The 23879-nt window shown below is 43.1% G+C and overlaps 1 protein-coding gene and 1 pseudogene across 1 annotated transcript in view; one reads left to right on the top strand and one right to left on the bottom strand.

Moving 5' to 3' along the window:
- PP2D1 (protein phosphatase 2C like domain containing 1) overlaps positions 1 to 14525 on the bottom strand; it is a 33436-nt gene extending 18911 nt beyond the window's left edge. Inside the window, exons 1-2 of the mRNA XM_002716193.6 lie at positions 14503 to 14525; positions 9502 to 10565 (exon numbers count right to left, since the gene is read on the bottom strand). Of these exons, the coding sequence (XP_002716239.4) occupies positions 9502 to 10565; positions 14503 to 14525 (1087 nt within the window). The remainder of the gene's footprint in view (positions 1 to 9501; positions 10566 to 14502) is intronic.
- LOC138849398 (large ribosomal subunit protein eL37-like) lies at positions 3655 to 3971 on the top strand (annotated as a pseudogene).
- Positions 14526 to 23879: the final 9354 nt, after the last annotated feature.

The raw sequence follows: 23879 nt of genomic DNA on the forward strand, positions 1-23879 counted from the left end.
TGCCATCGAATCAGCGTGGTGTGCCGGCCGCAGCGCACCGGCCGTGGCGGCCATTGGAGGGTGAACCAATGGCAAAGGAAGACCTTTCTCTCTGGCTCTCTCTCTCTCTCTCACTGTCCACCCTGCCTGTCCAAAAAAAAAAAAAAATCAAAATGTGGAGAGGAATGGAGAACAAATACAGAGTTGTTTTTTTTTAAAAAAAAAAAAAAAACATGTATTTATATTTGTATTTTAAAGAGTTACAGAAAAGAAAATGCAGAGGCAGACAAAGAGAGAGATCTTCCATTCACTGCACACTCCTCAAAGACCTAAAAGACCAAGGCTGGGCCAGGCCGAAGCCAGGAGCCAAGGCCTTCATTTGGGCCTCCCCTGTGGGTACAGGGACCCAAGGACTTGGGCCATCTTCCATTGCTTTCTCAGGCACATTAGCAGGAAGGTAGAACAGAAGTGGAGCAGCCAGGACTGGAACCTGCTCCATATGCAATGCTGGCACTGCAGGTGGTGGCTTTCCCTACTGTGCCACAGCTTTGGTCCCTAGAGTTCCTAGTTGGGGTGTCCTTTTTTTAAATGTAAACATTTATTTGCTCATTAGGAAAGATACAGTCCCATAATGCAGAGGACCTCACACGCAAAGGGCTTTCCACGTTAACACACATTATTAGGTGGCCACAGACTAGAGTTCCACTTGGTCTCAGGCTGCTCTCCTCCCCATTTCTAGAACTAAGGCCCATGCCCTCTATGGACAGGTCATCTCTTCCTTTTTTGTTTGTCTCTTTTCCTATCTTTATAACCAACATTAAGTTGTGATCACTTCAAGACAGCTTGTTATAACCAAGAAATATTTTTTGTAAGCTCCCAAGTAACCACAAGCAATTACCTATAACAGACTCACAAAAAATAATAAGCAAGGAATAAAAGCACACTACTAATGACACTTAACCACAAATGTAACGAGCAAGAGAGGGAGAAAGCAAGAACTATAATAATAAAAATACAAAACAAGTATCAAAATGACAGTACCAAGACCTTACCTTAAATGTCAATGGGCTAAATCATCCAATTAAATGACACAGATTGGCCAAATGGGTTAAAAAAAAAAAGAGTCAACTATATACTGCTTGAAAGAAACTCACTTCCCCTCTCAGGACACATGTAGACTAAAAGTGAAAGGATGGTGCAAGACACTCTGTGTACATGGAACCCAGAGCAAAGCAAGAGTAATCTTCTATCAGATGAAATAAGCTTCAAGTCCAAAGCCGTGAAAAGAGACCAAGGAAGTCTACTGTGATGACAAAGAGCTTAAACTAGTGAGAGGAAATAATACCTATAAATACAGAAGCACTCAATATTGGACACCCAAATATATAAAGCAAATAAATAGTAATAGACCTAAGGTAGAGATGGACTTCAATAAAATAATAGTAGGGGACTTTAACAACCCACATTCAGAAATGGACACATCACATAGACAGAAAACCAATGAATGGCAGAGTTAAATTGAGCCCTCATAGAGGGCATTATGGCACAGTGGGTTAGGCCACCACTTGCAACATTTGCATCTCATACTGCAGTGTTGGTTCAAATCCTGGCTACTCTGCTTCCTGCTAATGCACCCTGGGAGGCAGCAGATGATGCCTCAAGTGCTTGGACCCCTAACACCAATTGAGTGAAAACTACATGGCGTTCCTGGCTCCTGGTTTTGACCTAGCCCAGCTGTGGCTGTTACAGGCATTTGTGGAATAACAAGCGGATGGATGATCTCTCTCTCTCTCTCTCTCTCTCTCTCTCTCTCTCTCTCTCTCATGTGTGTTTGTCTTTGTGTCCTCCCTCTGTCTCTCTCTCTCTCACACACACACACACACTACCTTTCAAGTAGATGAAGATAAGCAGATTTAAACATTTGCATTCTCAATTAATTGGACCTAATAGACATCTGCATTAGTTTCCATCCAAAGGCGATACTCACATTCTTCTCAGTAACACATGGAACATTTATCAGAGTAAATCGTATGCCATATCATAAAACAATCCCCACAAACTTAAAAGAACAGAAACCATGTCAAGTATCTTTTCTTAACATAATAAAACCAGAAAAAAATAATGAAAACTTTGGAAACTACACACCTACATGAAAATTAAATGTATTCCTAACCAATCAAATGGAGAAGAAATCAAGGAGGAGTTTTTAAAATTTGTTGAAATAAAAATTGAACTACAACACTCCAAAATGTATGGGATACAACAGTAGCAATACTAATAGAGAGGTTTATAGCATTCAATACCTGCATTACAAAAAAAAATAAATAAACAAACAACTTATCACTGCACCTCAAGGAATTAGAAAAGCAAGAATAAATCTGATCTAAAAGTTGTAGAAAGAAAGAAATAGGGGCTGGCACCATGGCCTAGTGTTATAAAGCCTCCGCCTGCTGTGCCGGCATCCCATATGGGTGCCAGTTCAAGTCCCAGCTGCTCCACTTCTGATCCAGTTCTCTGTTATGGCCTAGGAAAGCAGTAGAAGATGGCCCAAGTCCTTGGGCCCCTGCACCCATGTGGGAGACCTGGAAGAAGCTCCTGGCTCCTGGTTTCGGATCAAGTGCAGCTTCAGCTGTTGTGGCCATTTGGGGAGTGAACCAGGGAATGGAAGACCTTCTGCTCTGTCTCTCTGTATGTAACTGTCTCTCAAATAAATAAATCTTATATATATATATATATATATATACACACACACACATATGTGTGTGTGTGTGTGTATAAATGTGGTTATCAGAGACTGGGAAAGGAAGAGGGAATGGATGATTGGGGAAAGGTTGATTAATGGGTACAAGGTTACAGCTAGATAGGGTTAAGAAGTTCTGTGCTTCTGTCACACAGCAGAGTGACTGTAGATGATGCTATATACTGTAAATTTCCATACTTACAAAATCCTAAGGGCCAGTGCTGTGGCATAGTAGGTTAAGCCTTCCCCTGGGGCACTGGCATCCCATATGGGCACCAGTTCAAGTCCCAGCTGCTCCTCTTCTGGTCCAGCTCTGTGCTTGTGGCCTGTGAAAGCAGTGGAAGTGCTTGGGGTCCTGCAGCCACATGGAAGACCCAGAAGAAGCCCCTGGCTCCTGGCTTCGGATTGGCTCAGCTCTGGCCATCGCAGACATTTGAGGAGCAGACCAATGGATGGAAGACCTTTCTCTCTGTCTCTCCCTCTCTCTGTAACTCTACCTATCAAAGAAATAAATAAAATCTTTTTTAAAAATCCTAGAAAAAGGCTGGAGCCGTGGCTCACTAGGCTAATCCTCCGCCTTGCGGCGCCGACACACCGGGTTCTAGTCCCGGTCGGGGCACCGGATTCTGTCCCGGTTGCCCCTCTTCCAGGCCAGCTCTCTGTGGTGGCCAGGGAGTGCAGTGGAGGATGGCCCAAGTACTTGGGCCCTGCACCCCATGGGAGACCAGGAGAAGTACCTGGTTCCTGCCATCAGATCAGCGCGGTGCGCCAGCCGCAGCGCGCCTGCCGCAGCAGCCATTGGAGGGTGAACCAACAGCAAAGGAAGACCTTTCTCTCTGTCTCTCTCTCTCACTGTCCACTCTGCTTGTCCAAAAAAAAAACACACACACACACACACACACTATGGGCTTTTTGGTCTCGGCTGCAGAAGCGAGATGACGAAGGAAACGTCATCATTTGGAAAGCATCACAAAACGTACACGCTGTGCCACCGCTGCGGCTCCAAGGCCGACACCTTCTGAAGTCGACCTGTGGCAAATGTGGCTACCCTGTCAAGAGCAAGAGAAAGTATAACTGGAGTGCCAAGGCTAAAAGACGAACTACCACTGGGACTGGTCAGAGGAGGCACCTAAAAATTATATACCACAGATTCAGGCCTGGACTCCATGAAGGAACAACACCTAAACCCGAGAGGGCAGCTGGTGCAGCATCCAGTTCATCTGGAGAATTTCAACACTCAGTCAAGCAATAAACGCTCTGGTTTAAAAAACGATTTAAAATAATATTTAAAGTAACATCAAACAGAATAAAGCATTAGGTGGGCACTTGGCATAGTACTTGAGACTTTGCTTGGTATGCACACTTCCCTATTAGAGTGCTCTGCTGCTGGTTCTAACTTTCTGATAACACACACCCTGAGAGGCAGCAGGGTATTAGCTCAAATACTTGGGTCCCTGCCACCAACATGAGAGATGCGGACTGAGTTCCTGTCCCCACGCTTCAGCTTGGCCTAGCCCCAGCTGCTACAGTCATTTGGAGACTGAACCAATGGATGGGAGGTTCCCCTTGGCCTCTGTCTAACAACTAATAAGCTGATCTTAAATTTGTATGGAGGGACCGGCGCCGTGGTGCAGTAGATTAATCCTCTGCCTGAGGTGCTAGCATCCCATATGGGTGCTGGTTCCAGTCCCGGCTGCTCCTCTTCCGATCCATCTCACTGCTAATGCCTGGGAAACCAGCAGAAGATGATCTAAGTGCTTGGGCCTCTGCATCCATGTTGGAGACTTGGAAGAAGCTCTTGGCTCCTGGCTTTGGATCAGCTCATCTCCAAGAGCTATTAGGGGAGTGAACCAGCAGATGCAAGACCTCTTCCTCTCTGTCTCTCCCTCTCTCTGTCTGTAACTCTACCTCTCAAATAAATAAATAAAATCTTTAAAAAAGAAATTTTATGGAAAACAATGGACCTAGAATATGTAAAACAATCTTGAAAAAGTTTGAAGCTCAAACTTAAAAATTTCAAAGCTGGAGAATCCAATTGCTGGAGGCATCAAGGATAAGGTATAAGATTAGACTTACAGATCAATGGAACCGAATCAACATAGAGATCTTAGATATAAGACTTTACATTGATCAATTGACTTTTTAGTGAAAGCAACATCAATTCAATGGAAAAAAATCTTTTCAGCAAGTAGTCTTAGGACAACTTAATGTTCACATGCAAATTATTGAAGTTGGACCCCTATCTCGTAACTCAAAATGGATCATAAGCCTGAATGTGAAAGATAAAACTATAAAACTCCTGGAAGAAAACACAAATGTAAATTTTTTTCACCTTTCACTAAATGATGGTTTCTTATATTTAACACCTAATGTACTAGAATAACACCAGCAAAATTGATAAATTGGACTTCATGGAAATTAAAATCATTTTTACTTCAAAGGACATCATTAAGAAAGTGAATAAACAATTTAAGGAATGGAAGGAAACATCACCAATCATATATCTGATAAAGAATTTGTATCTAGATTATAAAAAGAACTCCTACAGCACAATAATAAATAATAACCTGATTTTGAAAATAAACAAAAGATTTGAATAGCATAGCATTTCTCTAAGGAAGATAATCAAATGATTAATAAGCTCACGGAAAAGGCTCAACATCATTAGCCATCGGGGAAATGCAAATCAAAATCAGAATAAGACAAAACTTCATACTAACTAAGAATGCTAGATCTAAAAGAGTAAGATGAGGAGAATATGGAAAAATAAGAACCCTCATCCATATTGTTGGGATAGCAAAATAGTACAGCCATTTTGGAAAGCATTTTGGTCCTCAAATAGTCCTACATGCTGTTACCTTATCTTATATGCTAAGAAAAATTTCAACTTTTCTCTCCGCCACCCTCCCCCACCGATAGCATGTGTATGCGTGTTCATCTTATAATGATTAAATTATGTAAAAGACAAAAATACCAAAAGAATTATAAAATACAATATAAATGAGAAGTGCTAAGAACAAAAAATCAAGAATATCAGTTTGGGAGTACCTTTTTCCACAAACACAAATTCAATATTTATTCAGTAGCTTCATCATTATACTCATTCTTATGTTTCATCATAAAGTGAAGATTATTTTTTTAAATTCCAGAGTTGTGACAACACTAGTCCCTCAGGAATTTCACACACTCACATACACACAAATTAATTTCTTTGCTATCAATGATCTTGCTTTATAAATACAAAACATGGGGCCAACGCTGTGGCACAGCAGGTTAACGCCCTGGCCTGAAGTGCCAGCATCCCATATGGGCACCAGTTCAAGACCCCACTGCTCCACTTCCGATCCAGCTTTCTGCTATGGCCTGGGAAAGCAGTAGAAGATGGCCAAAGTCCTTGGGCCCCTGCACCCATGTGGGAGACCCGGAAGAAGCTCCTGGCTCCTGGCTTTGGATTGGCGCAGCTCCAGCCATTGCAGCCAATTGGGAAGTGAACCAGCGGATGGAAGACCTCTCTCTCTGCCTCTCCTTTCTCTGTGTAACTCTGACTTTCAAATAAGTAAATGAATCTTTAAAAAAAATACAAAATATGTTGTGATAAATTTGTGTGAAAATTCATTTTTTTCAGTTGGCTGTAAGAAACCCATTTTAAATGCCTTGTTTTCAAGAACTCTTTTGTGTAATATAAATCATGACCTCAGCTCCTCCCTTTTGCAATATGCATTTTTTCCTGTATATGTCTTTCTATTAAGATATGGAATTCCTGCATGAAATCAGTTTAAAACAATTGTGTAAGCCTGAAAATTAAATCCAACCAAGTGTTTCATCTGGATATCAGAACCAACTACATGGTAACGAGTCTTGAAACAGTGAATCATGCTATACTAGACATTTAATGATAGCGTCCATTTCTCACTTAATTTTACAGTGATACTGACATCTAATGAAATTTTCTGGCTGGCACCGCAGCTCACTAGGCTAATCCTCCACCTAGCGGCACTGGCACACCGGGTTCTAGTCCCGGTCGAGGCACCGGATTCTGTCCCGGTTGCCCCTCTTCCAGGCCAGCTCTCTGCTGTGGCCCAGCAAGGCAGTGGAGGATGGCCCAAGTGCTTGGGCTCTGCACCCCATGGGAGACCAGGAGAAGCACCTGGCTCCTGGCTTTGGATCAGCGCGGTGTGCCAGCCGCAGCGCGGCAGCCGTGGTGGCCATTGGAGGGTGAACCAACGGCAAAAGGAAGACCTTCCTCTCTGTCTCTCTCTCTCACTATCCACTCTGTCTGTCAGAAAAAAGAAATTTTCTAATAGGGGTCCCAATTCCAAGGCTATGGCTGAGGTCCCCTATTGGCCTGAAATCTGAAAACTATCAGTCTGTGAAGCGGGCTTTCTCTGAAGCCATGTAGAATCTCAGGGTAACAGACATCGCACTTGGCTTCTGGATGTTGCTTTATCTGAAAACTTCACATTTGGCTCAGACAGAAACTTTCAAGGACCTTGACATTCCAAACATATTTGTAAGTATCTGGTCCTCACAGAACCATCTCTGCTACAAAGTCCCACTCCCTGGGGCCCAGGCTCCTTACACTCTGGAAGGAATCCCCTCGAGAGGCTACTTAATATAGTGGCCTTGATTTCCAGTTCAATTCCCTCATATCTGAGAGCCTAAACAAACTATCTCACTTTTCCAAGTGTCCATGTTCTCATCGGAAACACTGAACTCACACTATGTAGATATCGTCAGATAAGAGAGTTGTTAGAAGACTAAGTGTGGAAATCCTACTTTAGTGTCTCCTGGAGCTCAGGATGACTTTGACAGAAACTTTTAACTTCTGAAATTTCCATTTCGGAAAGCTCCTAGGCTAAGACCTTAAGCACTGATTGTCAGTACAATTGCTTCGTGAAATAAATTTAAAATAACACAGCCGACATTTTAGAAAAAAAAATACATACCCATAAAACAGAAGCATGAATTATGTGTTACTCTCTCTGTGATGAAACTGAAACTACTTGTCCAGTGAGCATCAGAATGGTCTACTGCAAATGTATTTATTATTAGAATAACCAAACAGTTTGAGCAACTATATTAATCATCAAAAACTTCCCAGGGGCCAGCGTTATGGTGGAGCAGATTAAGCCTCCACCTGTGACGCCGGCATTCCATATGGGCACAAGTCAGAGACCCAGCTCCTCCACTTCGAAACCAGCACCCTGCTAACGTGCCTGGGAAAACAGCAGAAGATGGCCCAAGTGCTTGTGTCCTTATACCCACGTAGGAGATCCGGAGGAAGCTCCAGACTCCTGGCGTTAGCCCGGCCAGCCCTGACTGTTGCAGCCATTCAGGAAGTGAATGAGCAGACGGAAGGTGAATCTCTCTCTCTCTCTCTCTCTCTCTCTCTCTCTGTTTCTCTCTATATAACTCCCCCTTTAAAATAAATTTTAAAAATATTAAAAAAAAGAAACCTTTCCAGGGCTGGCACTGTGGTATAGTAGGTTAAGCTACCACCTGTCGCACTGGCACCCCATAAATGTGCTAGTTCAAATTCCGGCTGCTCCACTTCCAATCCAGCTCCTTGCTAACAGCCTGGGAAAGCAGTGGAAGATGGCCCAAATGCATGGGCCCCTGTACCCATGTGGGAGACCCAGAAGAAGCTCCTGGCTCCTGGCTCCTGCCTCCTGGCTTCAGATCAGCGCAGTTCCAGCCATTTCGGCTATTTGGGGAGTGAACCAGTGAATGGAAGACCTTTCGCTCTGTCTCTCCCTCTCTCCATCTGTAACTCCATTTTCCTGAAAGGAAGTATGTGAAATGCAGTTCATATTGTTCAAGCCTAAGCATATGTAGTAGATTTACTTTCATCTTCATCAACAACTCATAGCTACCGTGTTTAGAAAATGCAAATTTTGATCACATTATATCTGTGCCTCTTCTGAAAAATAATTACAACTATTTTTGTGCCTATAATCTGCAGTTAAACTGTGGCTATTCATTGTTTCTTAAATTGGTCAATGAAATTTCTAGGCACTAGTAAATCACTAAATAATTCTGGAAGCAGGAAGGATTTGGGTCTAGAAACCAAAAATGGTGGCCGGCGCTGCGGCTCACTAGACCAATCCTCCGCCTAGCGGCGCCGGCACACCAGGTTCTAGTCCCAGTTGGGGCGCCGGATTCTGTCCCGGTTGCCCCTCTTCCAGGCCAGCTCTCTGCTGTGGCCAGGGAGTGCAGTGGAGGATGACCCAGGTGTTTGGGCCCTGCACCCCATGGGAAACCAGGAAAAGCACCTGGCTCCTGGCTCCTGCCATCAGATCAGTGCGGTGCACCAGCCGCGGCGGCCATTGGAGGGTAAACCAACGGCAAAGGAAGACCTTTCTCTCTGTCTCTCTCTCTCACTGTCCACTCTGCCTGTCAAAAAAAAAAAAAAAAAAAAGAAAGAAATCAAAAATGGTAAGGTAAGGTAAGTTAAGAAACTATTTCAGACCTCCGTATCCCATATTAAAGGGCCTGGGTTTGAAGTCCAGCTCTGCTTCTGATTCCAGCTTCCTACTAATGTGACAATAGGTAGTGGCTCCTGTCCTTGGGTTCCTGACACCCACATGGGAGACCAGAATTGGGTTTTAGTTTCCTGGCTTTGGCCTGGTCCAGGCCCAGCTGTTGTGGGCATTTGGGAAGTGACCAGTGGATTGAAGATCACTGTCTGTGTCTCTCTGTCCCTTTTTCTGTAACTCTTTCAAATAAAGTAAATTTAAAAATTTTATGCTAAATTGTTATATAGTGCGATTCAATGTACATACCAGTGTTTGCAATGTGTAATACTCCAGAAACTATCTGTGGCGTTGTCGGAGAAGGGACTGTCAATCTATCAGTGTTACTGGCTGCTTTCCAATTTTTTTTAGCCTGAGGATTTTTAATGCTGCCCTCTAATATACAAGTAACTGCAGAACAGCCACTCCATCGAATCCTAGACACTTCTTGCCTTCCGAGCCGTAAAAGTCTGTCCATTCTCCAAAATGCTTTTGCAAAGGCTTTGTGTATGTTCTCATACTCATTCCTCAGCCCTCTTGTCCTTTTGTGTATGGAAGAGAAGAGATCTTCGATCGCTATGTATTCTTTTCTAAACACGGTATGAAAGGAATCGATCATTTGTTGCTGTTCGGGTGTCATTTGGTAGGAAGGATCAAATTTGGCAAGTTGATGGAGGAGTAAAACTGGGAGCTCTACTGATGCAAGGTCGACTGCTGCAGTTCCATAATAGCCATCAAACAAACCAAAAAAGCACACATTGGGTTTATTGCCAAAGTTATTCATTATGGTGTATTTATCATTCATGTCATGCCTCCATGTAGAATTCCCGTCTTCACAAATAGCTACTCCTTTAATTAATAGATGACAGATTTTTTGAGAGATTGTGGAGCTCCTGTCAATGTTATCTAAAATCTTATAGTATCCTGGTATTTGTTTCTTCCTAAGTGCCTCAAAAGCATCATTAATTATCTGTAGGATTTTTTCATTGAATATAAAAGATGACATTACTTTAGAAATTATAAACTGTCTGTGACTAGCAACCATTGAGAGCTGTGGTGTTTTTCCACCCATCCATTGGAAACCCAGCGTAGCCAAAGCTACATGTTGCTTTTTATGACCAAAAACACCAGGTATATCAATTTCCTGCTTGCATGTGGAACAGGGGAATGTGATCATGAGGTCATGGGCCTGCTGCTCCTCCTGGTCTTTAATTCTTTTCGAGAGTTTTGACTTTTTCTTTTTAGAAGACTTGTTGCTGATTGAAAGTGGAAGACACACATCTGAATCAAATATTGCTTTTTTTAAATTCCACTTCCTCTGTTTCCAAAACACTCTGCAAAGAGGGTAAAAGATATTTACATACCAGAAATAATACAGTAAGAGTGTCTACAAGCAAGCCTTTATAATTACAATTTGCTTTGACTCCTCAAAATTTTATATAGGTCCAGAAGTCAATATTCTGATCTAGATTTTCATAATCTGCCCACAAAGCACATAATGAGTACTCAACCAGTCAGAAAATGATGTGTATGATGTTGACTGGCCATCCAACAAATACTAAGAGAAGTAACCGTATTTTATCCCAGGTATACTAAGGTGTATGTTTGAGATCTAAGATGTATATTTCAAATGGGATCTGGCCTCGCTTCCTATTTTAAAGCCAATCTCCAAATTTCATCAATTTCATAAACAGTTCAGTCTCATCAACCATGTTGTCCAATACCTACATGAGTCAGTTTTTCATTATGACAACAAAATGCCTAAGGCAACTGATTTTATCGAGAGAAAAGTTTCATTTCGCTCACATTTTTGGAGGTTTAAGTCCAAGACTAGACCTTCCCATTGTCTTAACATCTAGTGGGGTTGGAGATGGAAATGGTGGAGGAAAGATTACATGACAAGCCAGGGAGCAGAGCAAGGATCAGCCCCACTCAGGTTTCTAACAGTCCTCTAAAGAATTACCTTCTGAGAGCACACCATCAATGACCTATGGCCTCCCACTAGGCCTCACCTCCTAACCACTATAGTTGGATTAGGTTTCCATCCTCTTAGTGTCATTAAGTGATAATTTTGGTGTTTGGTCCTGAAGAGTTTGGGGCCAAAATCATATTCAAACTATGATAGTATTTAGTCATTTCTTCAATAACTACAACAGGCCAAGGTGCTAAGATGCACAGAATAAGATTTGCAAGCTACTCTTTGAGCTATGAGAGGAAAAGTTCACAGTGCCATCCAAGTCGTTAATAAAAGGAATTTAACCAATCAACTGGAGCCAAGGACAGACTCCCCTTGTAGTGCACAATCAGGAATCTAGTCCTTAATCTAGGTAGAGATGGTATCATGAGACCACAGACACTGACCTAGAAGACTCTGAGTTACCAGCATGGGGTCCACATCCAAGGGGATTATCAGTGGGGGGAAGGAGGGAGAGGACTCCTCAAAGAAAATGGACAGGCAAATATAGAAGGGAAGAAACTAGGTCCTAACGAAGCTTTTAAGCTCTTTTCACCAAAACACATATATATCAAATATCTAAAAAAATTTTTTAAGATTTATTTATTTACTTGAAAGTCAGAGCTACAAAGAGAGAGAAGGAGAGGCAGAAAGAGAGAGAGAGACAGAGAGAAAGGTCTTCCATCTGCTGGTTCACTACCCAACTGGACACATCAGCAGGAGCTGCGCCGATCCGAAACCAGGAGCCAAGAGCTTCTTCTGGGTCCCCCACGTGGGTGCAGGAGCCCAAGCACTTGGGACATCTTCTACTGCTTTCCCAGGCCATAGCAGAGAGCTGGATTGGAAGAGGAGCAGCCAGGACTAGAACCGGCACCCATATGGGATGCCGGCGCTGCAGGAGGAGGATTAACCTACTGTGCCACAATGCCAGCCCCTAAAAATTGTTTTTAAAAATTTTATTTTTTTATTTGTTTGAGAAATAGAGTTACACAGAGAGAGGAGAGGCAGAGAGAAGTCTTCCATTTTCTGACTCACTCCCCAAATGGCTGCAATGGCCAGAGATACGCCAATCTAAAGCCAAGAGCCAGGAGCCAGGAGCCAGGAGCGTCTTCCAGGTCGCCCACATGGGTTCAGGGGCCCTAGTACTTAGACCATCTTCTACTGCTTTCCCAGGCCATATCAGAGAGCTGGATTGGAAGAGGAGCAGCCAGGACTCCAATTGGTGCCCATATGAAATGCTGGCTCCTTAGGCAGCAGCTTTACCTGCTATGCCACTGTGCTGGCCCCCCAAAAATTTTTAAAGGTATTTATTTTCATTCCATTTGAAAATTGGAGGGGCCGGTGCTATGGTGTAGTAGTTTAAGCCTCTGCCTGCCACTCCAGCATCGCACATGGGGACCTATTCAAGTCTGGCTGCTCCTCTTCTGATCCAGCTCCCTCCTTATGGCCTGGGAAAAGCAGCAGAGGATGGCCCAATTGCTTGGACCCCTGTACCCACATGGGAAACATGGAAGACGCTCCTGGCTCTTGGCTTCAGATAGGCCCAGTTCCAAACATTGCAGCTATTTGGGAAGTGAACCAGTGAATGGAAGACTCTCTCTGTCTCTCCCTCTCTCTACCTCTCTAATAAATAATCTTTAAAAAGAAAAAAAAGCCAACTGAAAGTTGACTGAAAATCGGAGACAGAGCCCATTAAATCTTAGATAAAATATGTGCAAATTTTATTTAAAAATTTTTTTTAAAAAGCTGGAAAGATGAGAGAAGGAAAGAGCATAACATAGAGATCTTCTATCCATTGACCTACTGCTAAAATGGCAATAGCCAGGGCTAGGCCAAGCCAAAGCCAAGATCTTGAAACTCAATTCAGGTCTCCCATGTGGGTGACAGGGACCCAAGTACTTGAGCCATCATCACCAAGTGATGTGTTAACCTATGTGCCAAGCACCTACCTCTCAAACATTTTATTTACTATTTTTGGTAACATTCATAAAAGAATATAGTTTTTATGAGCTTTGATGGGCTCTTACCATACTGCCACAATTTGATCTGGAGTCAATCGCTTTTGCTGAACTTCATTTTTTTATATGAAGTTAGAGGAAAGTCATAGTACAGCTCTCAAACATAGAGCCACTCTTAGAATGTCATGCATCATCTTTCATATGCTGATTCAGCCATAATACAGGTTGAATATATCTTATCTAAAATGCTTCAACAGTGGAGGATGGTCCAATTCCTTGGGCCCCTGCACCCACATGGGAGACCCAGAAGAATCTGCTGGCTCCTGGCTTCGTATCAGCACAGCTTCGGCCGTTGTGGCCAGTTGGGGAGTGAACCAGCGAATGAAAGACCTCTTTCTTTCTCTCTCTCTTTCTCTCTTTCTCTCTGCCTCTCTTTCTCTCTGTGTGTAACTCTTTCCAATAAATAATAAATAAATCTTTAAAAAATTTTAAAAATTAAAAATAAATTACAACATAAAATGAAATGCTTGGAATCAGAAATGTATCAGATTTCATATATTTTTCAGATTATGAAATATTTTCATATATGAGATTCCTTGGGAATAGGATCCAACTCTGTGAAGTGTATTAATGTTTTATACACTTAATAATACACATAGACTCAATGTGATTTTATGCAAAACCTTCAGTAAGTTTATGCTGGAAACAAGGTTTCATGATGTGGAATTTCCCATTTGTGGCATCATGTCGGTGTTCAAAACATTTTGGCTTAGGAGCATTTCAGATTTTTTATGCAGAATATTCAATTTATAATAAATTATATTTAAATGCAGCAGAATAAGAGCATAGAGAAGGAAGTATTCCTTTGTACAATGTACCGCAATATATCACTCCTCAGTGTACACAGCCTAACAGAAGGCCAAGATTTCACATGATTACTAAGAAACTAGAGGAAAACGAATACTGTCAGGCCAGGCATTGAGGCCCAACATGTTAAACCACTGCTTGTGGTGTTCACATTCCACATCTGAGTTCCAGTTCAAGCCCCAGCTGCTCTACTTCTCATCCAACTCCCTGCTAATGTGCCCAGGAAAGCAGCAAAAGATGGCCTAAGTACTCCCGTCCCTGCCACCCACGTGAGAGAACAGGGTGGAGTTCCGGCCTCCTGGCTTCTGCCTGGCCCAGCCGTGGCTATTACAGGCATTTAGGGAGTAAATCAGCAAATGGAAGCTGAATTACTTCCTTAGTTACTATGTCACTTTGCCTTCAGAATAAATCAATATACCTTTAAAAAAAAAAAAGTACTATCAGTTATTTATTGACTACATCTGTTATCCAACTAACGTCCAGACACTGTACCTTAGAGCACTGTTCATTTCCATGATGACTTGGAGTTGCTAAGCTGTCTTTGCCCTTGCTTTACCCTTCCCCAGCTCTGTCCCGCCAGGCGGTGGTGGTGGTGGTGGTGGTGGTGGTGGCGGGAACCCCCTGCCTGGATGGCTCATCTCCCTGTGGGGAATGTACACACATCACTTGGAACCTCTGTCACAGTTCACCTGAAGATTCAGAACACTGTGAAGCAATAAAGTCAAAGGTAATGAAAACGGACTAACACTCTAGAATCTCCTTCTACCATCAGCTTGGTTAGGCTGCAAGCTATGTTCCCCAGAATCTCTTTTCCTGTGTGGCGCCACAGTAGAGTTGGCCTAAAAGGAACTTGGGTGGGATTTTGGGGTGACATTACATCTGGAGCTGTCATCATCCCACGAGTTTACTTCCAAAGGCAGAAGTGTCTAGCAGGTTTCAGCTTGCCGTTGCCACCTTCATTCTGCCTTCAGCTTGTCCCCCCAGTACAGGCCTTGCTGACCAGCAGCAGCCCCAGGCCTACCACCACTGCCTACCTGAGGACCCACAGAAGCAAATACTCCTCGACACTTCTCCATCGTCCTCCTGTTAATAGTCCCACCTCTGTAGCTGAAGTCCCTGGCTTTGAGACTGAGATTTTCCTAATCCTACGCTTCTTTTTCTCAGAGAGTCAATTGCCCACCTTCTCCCACAAACTTCTTAACATTTAGTTCCTTCAATAAACTTATTCCATAAAGCCTTCCATAAATTTATTCCATAAAGGTATGGCTTTGCAGATTGAGCCCTCTAATACAGATACCATCTCTGTCCTGTACTCCCCTTCAGAATATATGCAGGGGCCGGCGCTGTGGCGTAGAGGATAAAGCCGCCACCACAGTGCCGGCATCACATATGCGTGTCAGTTCGAGTACTGGCTGCTCCACTTCCAATCCAGCTCTCTGCTATGGACTGGGAAAGCAGTAGAAGATGGCTCAAGTCCTTGGGCCCCTGCACCCACATGGGAGACCCAGAAGAAGCTCCTGGCTCCTGCCTTCAGATCAGCGCAGCTCCAGCCGTTGCGGCCAACTGGGGAGTGAACCAGTGGTGGAAGACGCTCTCTCTCTTTCTCTGCCTCTCCTTTCTCTGTGTAACTCTGACTTTCAAATAAATAAATAAATAAATATTTTTAAAAAACAGAATATATTCAGTTATGGGGCTGGCATTTTGACACACTAAGCAAAGCCAGTGCCTGTGATGCCGACATTCCATATGGGCACTGGTTCAAGTCCTCACCGCTCCACTTCTGACCCAGCTCCCTGCTAATGAACCAGGGAAAGCAGCAGAGAATGGCCCAAGTGTTTGGGCCCCGGCCACCCACCCACACAGAAGATAGAATTCCAGGCTCCTAGCTTCAGCCTGGCCCAGTCCTGGACATTGCTGCCATTTGAGGAGTGAACCAGCAGATGGAAGATCTCTCTCTCTCTCTCTCTCTCTCTACCACTCTGCTTTCAAATAAATAATCTTAAAAAAAAAAGGAATATGCAATTATCACCAACACCTGTCAGATCTCTTTTCAATATCTTACTCATCCACTTGTTTCCAGTCTCACTGCTGTCACAATTCCAAGAAACTGAAATACCTACCAGAATGCTGCACCACCTCCTAACTGCTCTGCCATTCCCAGTTTGGTTGCCTCTCAGTGAATTCCCCTTAGAACAGCTGTAAGTGATCCCCTGCTCAAGACCCTGGCCTGCCCTGTTCTTATTATAAGCTCCTTAATGGACTTGACAAAGCTATGCCCCTCATTTATTTTTTTTTTTAATTTATTTTATTTATTTGAAAGAGTTACATAGTGAGGTAGAGACTGCTGGTTCACTCCCCAGATGGCCGCAACAGCCGGAGCTGTACCGATCCAAAGCCATGTCCAGGAGCTTCTTCCAGGACTCCCACATGGGTACAGGGACCCAAGGACTTGGGCCATCTTCTACTGCTTTCCCAGGCCAAAGCAGAGAGTTGGATCAGAAGAGGAGCAGCTGGGACTTGAACCAGCACCCATATGAGATGCTGGCACTTCAGGCCAGGGCTTTTTTTTTTTTTAATTTAATGAACATAAATTTCCAAAGTACAGCTTATGGATTACAATAGCTTCCCCCCTATACCTTCCCTCCCACCCACAACACTCCCCTCTCCACTCCCTCTCCTCTTCCATTCACATCAAGATTAATTTTCAATTCTCTTTATATACAGAAGATCAATTTAGCATATATTAAGTAAAGATTTCAACAGTTTGCACCCACACAGAAACACAAAGTGTAAAATACTATTTGAGTACTAGTTATAGCATTAATTAAACACCTAAGAGTAACTGTGTATTAATTACAGAGTTCAACCAATAGTTTTAAGTAGAACATAAAAAATACTAAAAGGGTGAAGTATTAAGTTCTTTTTTTATTTTTTATTTTTATTTTTTTGTTTGTTATATAGTTTTTTTTTTTTATTTAATAAATGTGAATTTACAAAGTGCAACTTTTGTATTGTCGTGGCTTCCCCGCCGCCAACCTCCCTCCCTCCCGTGGCCCTCCCCTCTCCCACCCCTCTCCCATCCCGTCCTTCATCGAGTTTCATTTTCAATTACCTTCATATACTGAAGATCAACTTAGTATATACTAAGCAAGGATTTCAACAGGCTGCACTCACACAACCGTACAAGGTATAGGGTATTGTTCGACTAGCAGTGTTGTTTTTAAGTTTCATAGTAGAACACATTAAGGACAGAGATCCTACATGGGGAGCATGTACCCAGTGACTCCCGTTGTTGATTTAACAATTGCAGGCCAGGGCTTTAACCCTCTGCACTGCACTGCTGGCCCCTGTGCCCCTCATTTGGATTCTACTAACTTCTCAAGCCTCATCTGTCATTGCTGTCCTTTTATCCTATGCCAATATTGCATAGAGTCGGTAGACAAACCTTTGCCAGTTTGGTAGGAAATGGTATTTGACTATTTTTCGTTTGAATGTCTTCTTATTTATTGCTTCTTTAGTCTTTGGTCTCTACATATTCATTTCTAGTAGTTGCATCAACCCCATGCCACTGCAGATGTGGGAAGGAGTTGAGGCATCTCCTTCAAGCAAGTGCTGAGACTTCTGTAGGCTGGGGTAGAGTTAGGCTCGTCACATGGAGCTCTGGCGTTCATATCTTACCTCCACATGTGGCCCTCAACCAGATGATTAGAGTAGAAATCCTCTTACAAAAGTGGACTAATGCCGGCGCCGCAGCTCAATAGGCTAATCCTCCGCCTAGTGGCGCTGGTACACCAGGTTCTAGTCCCGGTCAGGGCACCGGATTATTTCCCAGTTGCCCCTCTTCCAGGCCAGCTCTCTGCTGTGGCCCGGGAAGGCAGTGGAGGATGGCCCAGGTCCTTGGGCCCTGCACCCACATGGGAGACCAGGAGAAGCACCTGGCTCCTGCCTTCGGATCAGCGTGGTGCGCTGGCCGCAGTGCACCAGCCGCAGCAGCCATTGGAGGGTGAACCAATGGCAAAAGGAAGACCTTTCTCTCTGTCTCTCTCTCTTACTGTCCACTCTGCCTGTCCAAAAAAAAAAAAAAAAAAAGTGGACTAATTACGTAACTAATATGGAATTTTCATTAGGAAGGCAAATGTAGAGAAAACAGTCCTGAAATGCCTTGGCCAAAGCCAGGAGTTTGGAACTCCATCTGGGTCTCTCATATGGGTTGAAGGGACCAAACTACTAAGCCATCACCTGCTGCCTCTCAGGATAAGCATTTGTGGGAAACTAGACTGGAACCCATCAAGATTAATGTAGTTATATTATTTAGTAACCTGACATTCCACAACTACCTTTGCATACATACAAAGGGACTTCAAAAAATTTATGGAAAATAGAGTTGAAAGCTAAACTTATTTTGTTGAAAAAAGTTGGAAACCCTTCTATAAAGGATCATCCAAAATTCATGAAAGTGTTTATTATGAAAATACTATGTATGGATTTCAAAGTTTTTTTGCACCAAAATAAGCTAACATTGGGGTAGGCATTTGGTACAACAGTTAAGAACCTGCTTGGGATGCCTACATCCCATGTCAGAGTTCCTAGATTCAGGTCTCAGCTCTGCTTCTGATTCCAGCTTCTTACTTATGTACAAACCGAGATGCAGTAGGAGATGGTTCACGTATTTTGGTTCCTGCTGCCCATGTGAAAGAACCAGTTTGATCCTTGTTCTTGACTTTGGTTTGACCCAGGCCCAGCTATTGTAGACAACTGGGAAGTGAATCAGCAGTTAGAAGATCTCTCTCTCTCTCTCTGCTTTTCAAAATGAATAAAAATAAACATCTTTTCATTCCATTCGCAACAAAATTTTTGAAGTACCCTAATAAATCCATTTTCTCTTCTAATCTACTTTCATCAATTTTTTTTTGAGATTTATTTATTTGGGCAGAGTTACAGAGAGAGAGGAAGTCTCACACACACACACACACACACACACAGAGCCAGATCTTCCATCCATTGGTTCATTCCTCAAATGGCCACAACAGCCGGCACTGGTCCAAGCCATTGTCAGGAGCCTGGAACTCCATATGGGTTTTCCACATGGGTGACAGAGGCACAAATCCTTGGGGTGTCTTCCACTGTTTTCCCAGGCACATTAGTGGAAAGCTGGATCAGAAGCAGAGCAGTGGGCCGGCGCCGCGGCTCAATAGGCTAATCCTCCACCTAGCGGTGCCGGCACACCGGGTTCTAGTCCCAGTCGGGGCGCCGGATTCTGTCCCAGTTCCCCCTCTTCCAGTCCAGCTCTCTGCTGTGGCCAGGGAAGGCAGTGGAGGATGGCCCAAGTGCTTGGGCCCTGCACCTGCATGGGAGACCAGGAGAAGCACCTGGCTCCTGGCTTTGGATCAGCGCAGTGTGCCAGCCGTAGTGCGCCAGCCGTGGTGGCCATTGGAGGGTGAACCAACGGCAAAAGGAAGACCTTTCTCTCTGTCTCTCTCTCACTATCCACTCTGCCTGTCAAAAAAAAAAAAAAAAAAAGAAAAGAAAAAAAAAGAAAAAGAAAAAAAGAAAAAAAGAAAAAAAAGAAGAAGCAGAGCAGCCAGAGTTCAAACCAGCACTCTGATACAAGATCAATCCCCACCAGTCTATTTCTTTCTGCCCACTCTTGGCCCATCGTGTGCCTACTCTAGCCTCACCTCCAGAGCTCTCTATCACTTCTGCCTATATATTCATGTAGGTACAAAAAGGCATACAGACATTTACATACTTACATACATACACACACATGTTTGAAAAGCAATGTGAGGGTGGGCATTCAGGCTAGTAATTAAGACATCAGTTAAGATGCCCATATCCCACATCAGAATGTCATGGTTCTATGCTCATCTCTGGCTCCTGACTCTAATGCTACTGCAGACCCTGGGAGAGATGCTGATAGTTCAAGTAATTGGATCCCTGCCACCCATAAAGGAGATATATATTGGGGGCTGGCACTGGCATGGTGGGTAGAGCTACTGCCTACAGTGCTGACATCCCATATGGACTCTGGTTCGAGTCCTAGCTACTCCACTTCTGATTCAGCTCTCTGCTATGGCCTGGGAAAGCAGTAGAAGATGGCCCAAGTCCTTGGGCCCCTGCACCCACGTGGGATACCCGGAAGAAGCTCTGGACCGGCACAGCTCTGGCTGCTGCAGCCCATTGAGGAGTGACCCAGTGGATGGAAGACCTCTCTTTCTCTCTGGGTAACTCTGACTTCCAAATAAATAAATAAATCTTTTTTTTAAAAAAAAAGAAAATATAAAGCAAAAATAAAAAGCCCATCAGCTATTATGAGATAATTTAATAAAGAATAGACAGTTTTTGAGGAAAAAGACATATGAAGTAAACTATAAACTACCAAGACCATAAACAAAAATATGAATAAAAACAAAGATTCATCTTGTTCTTGAAGCTGAAAGCTTAATATTGCATTGATGTCACCACAAAAGGCAGGAAAACAAACCCAGCACAGGGAGAAGATACTCACAGCACATCTAATGACAGTCTTCAAATCCACAGTAAGTAAAAATAGAAATAACTCAGATCGATAATGCAAAGCCAAATCTTCCCTTCTTCCCAAAGGCAGAGAAGACTTGAGAGGCATTCACAAGACAAAATGCAGTTAATTAATAAATATATGAAAAATTACCATGCTTCACTAATAACCAGGAAGATGCAAATTTAAATCTTGATGAGGGACCCTTGGACACCCAGCCTAATGGCATGGTGCATTGGAGTTTGATCATCCCAGTGTGGGTGAGGATAGGAAGCCATGAGAGAACTATTAGACATCACACTACTGATGCCAGAAATATTGGTACAATCATTTCAGAAAACAACATTTTGCCATCTTCTAAACTGAAGATGCAACTGTCCCAAGGGTCTGGAAACTATGGCTCATGGGTAAATCTGTCCCACCACCTACTTATTTACTGTCTGCAAACCAAGAAAAAGTTTTCCTTTTTTAAGTGATGGAAACAAATCAAAAGTTTAATATCCTGTGACATGACTATTACACAAAACTGACTTATCAGAGTTCGTAAAATTTTGTTGGAACACAGAAAGCATGTTCATTCATGTACCACAGAATAAGCATATGACTGCTTTAGGACAAAAACAGCAGAATTGAATAGTTGCAACATTGATAATTTGACCCAAAGAACTTAAAGTATTTACTATCTCAACCTTTTCTGACATATCCTATGCCTTAGAAAGCCCTTTTTGAGTTATTTATCCTACAGAAACTATTCTATTCAGGACACATGGATCAGAGTGGTTATGTTACTGTAACAGATAGTCATGGAAAATCTTAAATAATTCAAATATCTATCAGCAAGAGTACATTAGTTATCTACTGTGCATGGTAAACCATTACAGACTTGGGAGCTTAGAAACACATATATTTATTATCTCACAGTCTCTACGGGTCAGGAGATAGTCACGGTTTAGATGGATCCTCTACAAGGCTTCAATTACGTGTAGGTCAGGGTTGAGTTCTCATCTGGAGGCTCATGTTGGGAGGATATACTTCCAAGTTCACTCAGGCTGGCAGTTGAATTCATTTCCTTGCACTTGTATGACTGAGAACCATGGCTTTTGATTAGCTGGCTACTGACTGAAGGTCATCTTCAGTGTTTAAAGTCTACCCTTAGTTCTTTGCCATATAGGTTAAAAAAATTTTTTTAAATAAATTCATTTTGGGGCCAGCGCTGTGGTATAGCAGGTAAAGCCACCACCTGTGGTGCCAGCATCCCATATGGGCGCCGGTTCGAGACCTGGCTGCTCCTCTTCCGATCCAGCTCTCTGCTATGGCCTGGGAAAGCAGTAGAAGATGGCCCAAGTCCTTGGGCCCCTGCACCCATGTGGGAGACCCGGAAGAAGCTCCTGGCTCCTGGCTTCAGATCAGCACAGCTCCTGCCATTGCAGCCAATTGGAGAGTAAACCAGTGGATGAAGACCTCTCTCTCCCTCTGCCTCTCCTTCTCTCTCTGTGTACCTCTTTCAGATAAATGAATAAATAACTCTTAAAAAAAAAAAAGAAATCCAGGCATACTGATGTGGGACACAGATGTCTTAACCAGTGTCTTAACTGCTAGGCTAAACACCTGTCCCTGGTTTAAAAAAAATTAAAAATAAATAAATAAAAATAAATTCATTTTGAGGGGACCAGCATTGTAGCATAGTAGATAAAGTCCCTGACTGCAATTCCTGCACCCCAAATGGGTGTTGGTTAATGTCCCAGCTGCTCCACTTCCCATCTAGCTCCTTGCTAACGGCCTGGGGAAAGCAGCGGAGATGGCTCAAATGTTTGGGCTCCTGCACCCACATGGAAGACCTGGAAGAATCTCCTGGCTCCTGGCTTCAGCCTGACCCAGCCCTGGCCATTGCGGCCATCTGGTAGTGAACCAGCAAATGGAAGATCTCTCTCTCTCTCTGTCTCTCCCCCAATTCTGTGTAAGTCTGACTTTCAAATAGATAAATAAATATTTTTTTAAAAAATATTATTTTGCTGTACAAAGATAAAGGGACACTAATTTGATGATAACAATGGAATATGCTCCCTTGAGAATCCCTGAAAACCTATTACTGTGGTCAGATAAGCAGAAAGTATTTCTGTATGCACTTCAATATACAGAGTTTTCCATGAATTCTTTGAAGTACCCTTGATGTAGGATAAATAGGCAAGCAGTTAGTTAGGTCTGTGGAGTCAGATACCACAAGCCACTGCAGATCCCCCCTCCAACCTGTCAATCAAAATGTCTGCCTTCCCATAATGCACCTGTTATATCTAGCACCTGCGCAGAGGACATAAAAGGAGTGAAAGATGGGAGAGCCACCTCTTTCCACGGTGGACCTCGCTTGAAAGCATTGCCCCCATCCTTTCAGAATTTGACTTTTTGGCAAGCGAACAGAGTGTTCCCATGCGCTAGCCTTTCTATTCCTGGACAGAACTTTCCTCTTGCAGGTACCACTCGTGGTTTCCCTTTTTCCCTTAGGTGGTGGGCAACACTTTGGCCTACTCATGTTGTATAATTCTCTGTGCAAGGCAGCCCACACTCACACATGAATGTATGCTTGTTCCTTCACTGCTATTTAAACTGTCACTGTCCTTGTTTGTACACAATACCACTCTCTGCTTATCCTGTCTGCAGGAGACAAGAGCCTGGATGAAAAGCTAATCAATTCATTGCTCATATCACCCTGATATTATGTACCAGACACTGCTTTTAGCACTGGGAAATCTATCATGAAGAACACAAATTTCATCCTGCAAGATGCCTGCGTGACTCATGGAAGAAAAAACTGGAAAACTGAACTTTGCTAAAATTAAAAACCTTTGCTCTAAAAAGACACTATCAAGATAATGAAAAGTCAAGCCTCAGATGAGAAGAAAATATTTGCAAAACACGAATCTGGTAGACTGGTATTCAAAATATAGAACTCTTAAAACACAATTTTAAAAACCCTAAACAACTTGAGTTTAAAAGGGATTTATAATCTGAATAAACACTTAACCAAAGGTATATCAATGGCAACTAAGCATATGAAAGATGCTAACAACATTTCATTCAAGAATTGCAAACTAAAACAATGAGACAACCACTACATATATTTTTTGTTGTTGTTATTAAATATTTGTTTTATTTATTTGAAAGACAGAGTTCAAGAGAGAAGGAGAAAGAGAGAGAGAGGTCTTCCATCCACTGGTTCATTCCCCAGATGGCTACAATGGCCAGAGCTGAGCTGATCGAAACCAGGAGCCAGGAGCTTCTTCCAGGTCTCCCACGCAGGTGCAGGGGCCCAAGGACTTGGGCCATCTTGCACTGCTTTCCCAGGCCATAGCAGAGA

The sequence above is a fragment of the Oryctolagus cuniculus genome, chromosome 4, assembly GCF_051225735.1.
Source record: "Oryctolagus cuniculus isolate XC-2025 breed Fujian yellow rabbit chromosome 4, ASM5122573v1, whole genome shotgun sequence".
In the NCBI taxonomy this organism is placed as follows: domain Eukaryota; kingdom Metazoa; phylum Chordata; class Mammalia; order Lagomorpha; family Leporidae; genus Oryctolagus; species Oryctolagus cuniculus.